The 10,526-nt window shown below is 38.2% G+C and overlaps 2 protein-coding genes and 1 non-coding gene across 5 annotated transcripts; 1 reads left to right on the forward strand and 2 right to left on the reverse strand.

Annotated features, from left to right (window-relative positions):
* Positions 1-161: 161 nt before the first annotated feature.
* BSK7 (kinase with tetratricopeptide repeat domain-containing protein) lies at positions 162-5,362 on the forward strand. Of its 3 annotated transcripts, none has more exons than XM_089608009.1 (12): positions 162-334; positions 444-505; positions 949-1,140; positions 1,242-1,459; positions 1,804-1,939; positions 2,155-2,288; positions 2,379-2,484; positions 3,160-3,245; positions 3,354-3,542; positions 3,934-4,086; positions 4,216-4,317; positions 4,633-5,362. In XM_089608009.1, the coding sequence occupies exons 3-12, from the start codon at positions 1,059-1,061 to the stop codon at positions 4,876-4,878; spliced, it is 1,452 nt and encodes a 483-aa protein (XP_089464135.1). In that variant the 5' UTR covers positions 162-334; positions 444-505; positions 949-1,058; the 3' UTR covers positions 4,879-5,362. The 3 variants fall into 3 exon arrangements, with proteins under 3 accessions (XP_089464135.1, XP_089464134.1, XP_089464136.1); XM_089608008.1 differs by having other exon boundaries at positions 163-334; positions 4,204-4,317; XM_089608010.1 differs by having other exon boundaries at positions 181-334; positions 1,228-1,459; positions 4,204-4,317.
* Positions 5,363-6,812: 1,450 nt separating this feature from the next.
* On the reverse strand, positions 6,813-6,884 carry TRNAC-GCA (transfer RNA cysteine (anticodon GCA)). The gene has a single exon. It is a non-coding gene; the product is annotated as a tRNA-Cys (tRNA).
* A 472-nt stretch (positions 6,885-7,356) lies between these two features.
* Positions 7,357-10,263, reverse strand: LOC149405744 (tubulin beta-5 chain-like). The gene is made up of 3 exons (XM_089608011.1): positions 9,735-10,263; positions 9,025-9,294; positions 7,357-8,311 (listed from the first exon to the last, which is right to left on the reverse strand). The coding sequence occupies exons 1-3, from the start codon at positions 10,126-10,128 to the stop codon at positions 7,638-7,640; spliced, it is 1,338 nt and encodes a 445-aa protein (XP_089464137.1). The 5' UTR covers positions 10,129-10,263; the 3' UTR covers positions 7,357-7,637.
* Positions 10,264-10,526: the final 263 nt, after the last annotated feature.

Here is a 10,526-nt window from a genome sequence, read left to right on the forward strand (position 1 = left end):
ATTTAAGAGAAATTTTTTAACTTTTAACTGGACATTTGGTGGCTTCATAAGTTGTGTTAAAAAAATAGAAAAAAAGAAAAAGAAAACTCATGTCGGTGGAAATAGGGAAAAGAAAACACAGAAAAAAAAAGTAAATAAATAATTTATACAGAATATTAAATTATTCTCTCATCCAAATCTGAATGAAAAAAGCTGTTACAACATTTTCAGACTTCAGTTCTGAATTCTGAAAGAGTCTCTGAGAGAGCTTCGAAGAACAAAAAGGCTTTTATGGTCTCTGATTCGAAAGAGATTCACTTTTTTCCTTTCTTCACCCAGTCTTCCATATCCATGTGTGCGTGTCTTTATGATTCCAATATTATATTTATTATATATATTAATAAATGTTTGTGTAAGTATGCGCTAAGAGCGTTTAATTTATTCAAATATATTATATAAAACAGGAAAAAACCTCGAATTGATCTATTGCCTTTTGACCGAATCGAGGACGACGATTCGTTTTCAGGTTTTTCTTGAAAGCTCGGCCTTATTTCATTTTTTTTAGTGTTTGTTTTGAGTTTTGATCTGAGAGCTAAAATCGGTGTTTCATGTTTGTTGATTAGTGAGTGTTCGAGGTTTTGGAATTGCTCAGAAAGCTGATTTTGTTTTTCATTTTTGTTGACGAGTTCGTGGACTCAGTTTACGTAGCTCGTTGACACTGAGTTGACTCAGAATTCGAATAGATTCGGATAAAGATGCGAGTGTTTGTTTCTGCTTAAATACTGAATATTCCATCAAAAAATTTCTCTTTTAGACTTTGTTTATCTTTTCATCCGATTTCTCTGTTCGTTGCTCTTTTTTTTTTTTGAACTGTATTCAAATGAAATCTTAATGGAATTGTTGCAAATTCAATTTGAACTGTCACATTGGCGTTTATTGAGATTTATTTTTGGTCTTTGTCTGCCAAAGAATGGAATTGGATTGACGATGAAGGCTTTGTGGAGAGAGATTGAAGACTTCGAGTAACTTTCAAAGCTCAGAGCTAAATAGTGGTCGATTTCCGGATTCTGGTTCTTGCAATGGGCAGTGATTGTTCGAAGCTCTCGTCTTGTTGTGTGGACTCCGAACAAAATGGAACCACTTCCGCGGCCGAAAAAGTTGGTAAGCGAAATTCTCGCGATACACTACTTGTCTTTTCATTTCAATTTGTGTGTGAATGGAGATTAGGAACGTTTTTAATATTCTCAGAATGAATTTTGTAGAAACCGAGGAGAGGAATGATCTTAATTTACCCGCGTTCCACGAGTACACGGTGGAGCAACTTAGGATAGCCACGTCGGGATTCGCCGTGGAGAACATAGTTTCCGAGCACGGGGAAAAAGCTCCGAACGTGGTCTACAAAGGGAAATTCGAGAATCAGACTCGGATCGCCGTCAAAAGATTCAATAGGTCGGCCTGGCCCGATGCCAGGCAATTTTTGGTAAGTCTGGTTCGGAACCGCTTCTAATCCAATTTGGGAATCATGTTCTATGAATATGATGTCTCTATAATGGCCAGGAATCCTTTGGAATTTGGATATGCTCTTATGATAAGAACCTTCTGAATTTAATTGATAAGTGATAAAAGAGAATACAAGATAAACGGACAGCTTATTAATACCGATTCTGACCCTAGTGATTAACTAATTGTTTCTGCCTGAAGTCCTATTATAAACTTCATTAATATTTTGTGATGGGTTATTCTGTTTTCCAATTGAATATTAGGTGTTCCTTGAAGCTGCTTGACATATAGGCATTATTATTGTTATTATTAATATTATTTCAGGAAGAAGCTAGGGCTGTTGGGCAGCTCCGGAACCAGCGATTGGTGAATTTACTTGGCTGTTGCTATGAAGGTGAAGAGAGGTTACTTGTTGCCGAGTTTATGCCCAATGACACCTTAGCAAAGCACTTATTCCATTGTAAGCCCATTACTTTCTTAACCTGTTGATCTTGTGCAATGGTTATCTTTTCATATGTTTCCAAATGCAATATTATCCCTAGGGTGATCGGCAACACTGTAAAAAAAAAAGGTTTTAAATGTTCAGTTTCTTAGTGGAAAATTAATATTTCTTTCACGTTTTTTTGTTAACACGCAACTCTTCAAATATGTTGTTTTTATTACATGCTGATGTAGGGGAATCGCAACCAATGAAATGGGCGATGAGATTAAGGGTGGCTTTATATCTCGCACAAGCACTTGAATATTGCACCGTGAAAGGACGTGCTCTTTATCACGATCTTAATGCTTATAGAGTCGTCTTTGACGATGTAAGTTTGTTTTCAATCTTTCAATTTGTAGTCAGTTTATGTCTTCTTCTGTAGTCGCTACTGATATGAATTACTCCCCCGGAACCTCAGGAAGGCAATCCTAGGCTTTCATGCTTTGGTCTCATGAAAAACAGCAGAGACGGGAAAAGTTACAGTACAAATCTGGCATTCACTCCTCCTGAGTACTTGAGGACAGGTATCGTGTTATAAAAACTATTATCATTATTTCGGGAAATACAGCCCAACATTTTCTTGGTAGCAGCTGGTCATGCAATCCCTGCCTGTGTTTTCATAGTTATTGTTTCTTTTTTGTTTTCTAGAACTATGAATCATAGACAAATAGAGTCCTCTTAGCCTAGATTCTGTTTCAAATGCGTATTTTTCGTATCTGTGAGACAGAGATCGGTCTGTGTTATATTACTTAGTGTCATTTGTCTCATTCCAAGCATATTTTTTATTGTTCCCATACTACATCTGGGAATACTGAAATGCCAAAATACATTGTACCACAGCGAGATCATTTAGATGTCATGATGCTTATGAAAGTGACTGAGACACGCTTTATTCTATTCGATGTTTCCTAAGAGTTGTTGATCTTGTGGTCAGGTCCTTGGTTTATTTCCAAGAGGTCCTGTGTTCAAACTCCTCTGAAGATACCCGTCTACCTAGGGTTCAAAACAAATCTGTATTTGATTATTATTTCATATCTACCTTGAGTACAAAGGATCTTTGTTGCTTGTGTTTCTTACTCCCATGAGTATTCTATTTGCGGGCGGTTTATAATCTTTTTATCACATTATGAATGTCGTGATGTCTCGACGAGGACTACTCTAGTTATTATTTACGTCTGAATATATTGTCCTCTCTGCAGGAAGGGTTACTTCGGAAAGTGTAATTTACAGTTTCGGCACTCTTTTGCTTGATCTTCTGAGTGGGAAGCATATTCCTCCAAGCCATGTGAGCCTCGTTATAACATAAAGGACTAGTCCAGCACCGTTTGAATCAGTCTCTCTAGACGACTGGTTCAAAATTCAACTTCACGTGCTTATAAAAATTACATTTCAGGCGCTCGACTTGATACGAGACAGGAATCTTCAGATGCTAACGGATTCTTGTTTGGAAGGCCAATTCACAAACGACGAGGGGACAGAGCTGGTGCGTTTAGCTTCGCGGTGCCTACAATATGAGCCCCGAGAACGTCCTAATCCCAAGTCATTAGTCACCTCTTTGATTCCTCTTCAGAAAGACGCCGAGGTCAGTATGTCTTGTTAAGTAATTAGACGACGTATATATGGTAGGAACTAGATATTGAGGGGCGTAATAATAATAAGAGATAATTAGGGGGCTAAATTTAGAATACTTAGAAGTTAGGTAGCCTATAAATAAGAGGAATTAGGAGAAATTAGGCATGGAAATGGTATGAGGAATTAGAGTGCGGAATAAATTGGAGAGCACCGACCTCTCAAGACTGCGATATCGCTATCATATATCCTTTCGGTTGTATTGCAATTATAAAAAAAAGTTACCAGTTCGTATCAACGTGATCAATTAAACTCTATAATTAATATTATTCATGAAAAGACTTTTTACGATGAACTTCATTTCTTCGATATCAAAATAAATTTTAGGGCAACTTATTCCGCAGGTTCCGTCTCATGTATTGATGGGAATTCCACACAGCGGCGAAGCTTTAGATCTATCACCGCTCGGCGAAGCTTGTGTGAGAAGGGATTTGACGGCCATACATGAGATCTTGGAAAATCTTGGGTACAAGGACGATGAAGGTACAGCGACCGAGGTGCGTTTGTGACATAAAATTTTAATTTAGCCACCCAATAAATAACATTAAATAACGCTGTTTTACTTATTATTATATCCCCTGTATCATAATAAAGATTTGGGCACAATGTTTTAGCTTTCGTTCCAGATGTGGACCAACCAAATGCAAGACACATTGAATGCGAAGAAAAAGGGTGACGTGGCGTACCGCCATAAAGATTTCAGAGCTGCGATCGAGTGTTACACTCAGGTCAAATTTACACTCCGAGTTGCCTGTGAACCCGTATCAGCCTAAAATCTCGCAGATTGATTATAATTAAAAAAAAAAAAAAAAAACATTGTGTTTGTTTGTTGACTTACTTTGAACTTGGGGACTTAGTAGTATAGATCAAGTATGAATTCCTTTGCAATAATTCAATCTGGTCTATACTCAGTTTTCTGTCTCTACCACGGGATCATTGGGTTTCGTCTTTTTTAAACCTGGACGTTTTTTTTTTCTTCTTGGAATCATCTCAGCTGTAAAATAGTTTTCGGTGATTATTCTGACATTCTTTTGGCGTTGCAGTTCATAGAGGGTGGAACGATGGTGTCTCCAACGGTCTTTGCTCGTCGTTGTCTGAGTTATCTGATGAGCGAAATGCCAGACGAAGCCTTCAACGATGCAGTACAAGCGCAAGTAATATCACCGGTTTGGCACATAGCTTCGTATTTACAGGCCGTAACACTTTTTGCTCTATCAAGGGAAACTGAGGCACAAGTAGCTCTCAAAGAGGGTTCTGAACTCGAGACTAAAAGAACCGCCTCAGCTTGACCCGTAGAAAAAAGGTGAAAGACCGAAGTGAGCTTTCATCGGGCCAAAGATGAAGCACATACAACCCCCGTAATTGCATATACGCATCATTATTCATAATCATCGCTGTTTCAAATTCGGGTTAGAGAGCTTTTTTTTTTTTTTTTTTTTTTTTGTGTCCTGGGTCTGGTTAGGACTGGTTAATTGTGGTGATCTTGAAAGCATTCTTTTCCAACATTATTATTGGATGGGTTGGATGATCATTGTTTGGTGACAAAAAAAAAAAGAAAAAAAGAAAGCAATGAGGGCTTGGATGTTGCATGATGTGTAGTTCATGCATGAATCATGATGAGAAATAATTTAGACGCTTGTGTACAAACACATGGTTTTAATTTTGTAAAGTACTCGTGGGAATGAATGAAAAGAACTGTTGTTTTGATTTTGCATTAACAAGAGTGATATCAGAAATGGAATGTTGTGCCAATCTTGTACGTTTTTGTGCTCACTACGTTTTCTTCTTCTTCTTCTTTTTTTTTTTTTTTTTTTTAAGCGTTTTCTCCTCTAATTGCTGGTTTTTGCTTTCCTATTTCATGGCAGCCAATTTTTTTTTTTTTTTTTTTTTTTATAACTTTCACTAAAAGTTGAAGGGTAAAAGTGGAAATAAGCCTAGTCCTCCGTTTACATAAGCTGATGAATGAAACCCTAAGCCTAAGCCTAAGCCTTTGTTAATCAGGTTTGATCATCTCCGATTGCTTATGATGTTTAGTATTTATCATTGCGTGTTCTTTTCATTGTGCTGTTTTTTTTTTCAAAAGAGAATTTGTAATTTATAATTGATAAGAGCAAGTGTGTATCGTTACGACTCCGAATTCTGCAGATTACTACAGGCACTATATCTATTTCGTGGGTGTTACGTAAAGAGGCCTTCCCAGCGTTTATAACCCGCCATTCGATTCTCCACCGAGTTTCCGATTTGCATGGCCTTCACGCTCGTGAACACGACTCTCTCTACATTTTCGGCGGCTACGAAGACGAGTCGAATCCTTCTCTCTCAGTCTTTCCACGTGGGGCCCGGAAACCACCATAACCTACGAGAAGACGAGCCTATGCGATCTCCGAAATCTTTTCCTCGCGCTGTGCTCATCGGAGCGAAGATCTGAGTAAAATGAATAATTTCGAGGTCTACGACCCCAATAGGAACGAATGGCTTCCCATGCCCGATCGATCCCCCAATTGATTTCGATTTCGCCTCCGTCGAGGTGGAACACTATTACGCTGAACACTCCAAGCTCTTCATACGCATAAGCGATTATAATTGTTCGTACTCGTAGCGGCTCATCGGATTTGCCCCGATATTACTTGAATTGCAAGGAAGGCGATGATTTACTTTTTCCATCCTCGTTCAAGGGCGCCGGTGAGAACCACACCAACTGTGACCGGTTTGACAACAGGCCGGTCATAGTTTGTAAAAGATTTTAAGTGGATTCGCTTGGACTATGCTATGTACTAATGAGATTTTGTAGTTTATAGGAGATCTTAGGTTCAAATGTGTCACCGTAGTAAAAACCAACGAGTAAAATTGCGACGAGATGGGGTTTATACAGCGCAACGAGTCTATGCATGCCTGCCGTGATAAATAAAATTGAAGAAGAGATTATTAAAACTTTCCCATGGATCAGTTGTGATAAAATTGGCTTATGATAAAAAAAAAATGGAATATAAATTATTTAAGGAAAAATAAAAAAATTCGATGCACCACGGTAATTTTTTAATCCAAGAAAAACTAATGTCGATTGAGAAAATATATTTATCTATATTGTTGGCGTGAAAAGGCAAAAATGAATAGCACTGAAACATAGAAAACCAAAGTTGATTGAAAAAAAAATAAAAATAAATAAAGACCGTTTTGAGAAAGTAAAAACAAGTTTAAAATCAAATAAAAAAAAGTAAAAATGAGGGCCCAACCGGGTTCGAACCGGTGACCTCTTGATCTGCAGTCAAATGCTCTACCACTGAGCTATGGACCCAATTTGTTATTTCTTACAATTTTAAAATAATTAGCTAATTTATAATCTTGGCATTATCAAATTATCATTAGCAGCAATTAGTCTGTGTATTTAGTGCATTATCAATGAATCATCAGTTTATAAACTTTATATGTATATTTTTTAAAATCATTTTAGTAGCTGGGTTGTATTACTATTACATAATGAATAATGACAATAAGCATTTATGATTCGCTACGTAAGAGTCTCTAGTAAAGAAACTTTTTTAATCTCGACTACAAAATACATCGAGAACTAGGAGCCTATACTAATCAAGCTCTAAAAGGAATTAAGAGCTTGTTTGGTATACGAGAATAATACTCTTAAGTCAGTCACTTTGGTCATTTTGAAGAGTATCAAGAGTTGGCATCTTTGTTATAATGAATAACCCATTACATACATCAACATTTCATTAATACAAAAAGAAAGAACAAAAAAAAAAAAAAAAAAAAAAAAAAAAAAAAACTCACAACACATGTGCATGCAATAGTTGCTCAATAACATCCTTATTACAAAACAATCCAAAACAAATGAATATATAAACGTTTAAGAAGGAAACAATTAACAACCAACATACATAATTCATCACCTCAAAAATATATTTTTATCATTATCCTTATTTCAAAAGACTTAAAAGTTCCCATATTGCAAAAGGAGCCGTTACTGTATCTTTCTTGCGATGCAAGGCATGTAGTTTGATGCCATTTTTTTTCCTCCCCCCCTTTTTTTTTACTATCAATTGGCATCGGCTTCTTCGTCCTCGTACTCTCCGTCGTCTTCGACGGTCACGGCATCTTGGTATTGCTGATACTCGGAGACGAGGTCGTTCATGTTGCTCTCGGCCTCGGTGAATTCCATCTCGTCCATTCCTTCCCCGGTGTACCAATGCAAGAAAGCCTTGCGACGGAACATGACCGTGAACTGCTCGGAAACTCTCCGGAACATCTCTTGGATCGACGTCGAGTTCCCCATGAACGTCGACGACATCGAAAGCCCCGTCGGAGGAATGTCGCAAACGCTGGACTTGACGTTGTTTGGGATCCACTCGACAAAGTACGACGAGTTCTTGTTCTGGACGTTGATCATCTGCTCGTCCACCTCCTTCGTGCTCATCTTTCCCCGGAACATGGCTGAGGCGGTTAGGTATCTCCCGTGGCGAGGGTCCGCGGCGCACATCATGTTCTTGGCGTCCCACATCTGCTGAGTCAGCTCGGGGATCATGAGGGCCCGGTATTGCTGGGACCCGCGGGAGGTGAGGGGCGCGAAGCCCACCATGAAGAAGTGGAGCCGAGGGAACGGGATGAGGTTCACGGCGAGCTTTCTGAGGTCAGAGTTGAGCTGCCCCGGGAACCTTAGGCAGCAAGTTACCCCGCTCATTGTGGTGGAGATCAGATGGTTCAAGTCTCCGACTGCACAAGAAAGATTACGTGATGTTATTACACAACTATTCAACACATACATGTGACGACCGTTTCAAATCTAAAATATTACATACTCCTATATTTATGTGTTTGAGTCATAAAAACAATTTAATCTCAACTTCCTAAAATATGTATGGCTTGTAAGAAATTATCATGTAAAGCATTGTGATTCTTTCTCAAAATTGAAGATAGTATCCGAATTGTATATTGCGCATTACCGATGTGGGTGTTGATCTACCAAACTGCTAACAGAAAAAATAGAAAGAAAAAAATAAAGACGGTTCAACATCAAACTGGAATTATCCCGTTAGTGTAAGAAGTTGTGTGCCTTGTGTCCCAAGTTAAAAGTTTTATGGATCAAAACTAAGAGAATTTACTTACAGCTGGATTAATTGCTATGTGTAAGATTGCTCTACACAAAAATGGAAACAAGAAATAGGGTTCCAACTGGATCAATCCCGTTAGTAGTGTAAAAAGTTGGGTGCCTTGCGTCACAAGTTAAAAGTTTTATGGATCAAAACTAAGAGAACTTACTTACAGGTTGATTAATTGCTATGTGTTAAATTGACAACAAGAAAAAGGATTCAAACTGTATTAATACTCTAGACAATTAATGAAGAGATTAATGTGAAAGACCTCAAAAAAAAAAAAATGGGTGCCTTGTAAGTGTTACAAGTTAAAAGATTGTCGGACGATCTTACAGCTGGGGTTGGTGAGCTTGAGGGTACGGAAGCAGATGTCGTAGAGAGCCTCGTTGTCGAGAACCATACACTCGTCAGCGTTCTCGACAAGCTGATGAACAGAGAGAGTTGCATTGTAGGGCTCAACGACTGTGTCCGAGACTTTCGGGGATGGGAAAACAGAGAACGTCATCATCATCCGATCCGGATACTCCTCCCTTATCTTCGATATCAGCAGCGTCCCCATCCCCGATCCCGTCCCGCCCCCAAGCGAATGGCATATCTGAAACCCTGATTTATCAAGAATCTATCAATTTAGTCCTCGGCGTTTCAATCCATAAATAATAATAAAAAAAGGATATTATGATCTCAATTTAATGTTTGGGTTAATTTTTCATTGAAAATTACTAATGAATTTTTTCGACATTTCCGTATAAAAAATTTGAAATCGGAACACAGATCTAAAATATTTTTAATGAAACTCCACCCAAAACTAGCATTATAATAATAATAATCTAAAGGACAAAACAAACACAAAATTAATTCCCTAGATCTAGATGTAAAACTAACAAAAAAAAAATGTCACTAAACCGAGATGAATAAAATGACTATACTAAGGAACCACTTTCCTAAAGATTTTTTTGAGTGAGATGGGAAAATAAATAACACCAAGCCGCCATAATAATAATTAATAATTTAAAAGTTAGAGAGGACATAAAAATGATAATTACCTTGTAAGCAGTCACAATTCTCAGCCTCTTTCCTAACAACGTCAAGGACAGAGTCAATGAGCTCAGCTCCTTCGGTGTAGTGACCTTTGGCCCAATTATTTCCGGCCCCATTTTGGCCGAACACAAAGTTATCGGGCCTGAAAATCTTCCCATACGGCCCAGTTCTCAGCGCGTCCATGGTACCGGGCTCGAGGTCCATTAGGACAGCGCGTGGCACGTACCTCCCGCCACTCGCCTCGTTGTAGTACACGTTGACCCTCTCGAGCTGAAGTGGCGAGTCTCCAACGTAGCTCCCACACGTGTCAATCCCATGCTCGTCGCACACCACTTCCCAGAACTTCCCTCCTATTTGGTTCCCACATTGACCGGCTTGAATGTGAAGAATTTCTCTCATTCTTTTTTTTTTTTTTTTTTTTTTAAATAAAAAAAAAATTAGACAATTGGGTTTGGGGAGAGGAGAGAGGTGTAGTAGGAGGAGAAGAAGAAATGAGAGTGTGATTGCCTTTTTGTAGCTTCTAAAAGAAAGGAAGAAAGAAAGAAAGAAAGGTGGGATTTTTAATTTAATGTTTATTCTTTATTTATGGATGAAAGGAATGGAAAATAAATAATGGTGGTTTTCAATTAATAATTTCATGTGGGCTTGTTTGGAAGGTATGTCAAATCGCCAACAAGAGTTTGTGAGCTGGATGTGGAATATGTGACAACAAGGTGCAAGTTTTTTTTTTTTTTTTTTGCCACCATACTCATAAGAGAGGTTCAAAAGTTACAAAAAAGTCCTCTCATTTGATCTTC

This window comes from Urtica dioica, chromosome 2 (assembly GCF_054948205.1).
Source record: "Urtica dioica subsp. dioica isolate 48M chromosome 2, U.dioica_male_clone48M_v1_H2, whole genome shotgun sequence".
NCBI lineage: Eukaryota > Viridiplantae > Streptophyta > Magnoliopsida > Rosales > Urticaceae > Urtica > Urtica dioica.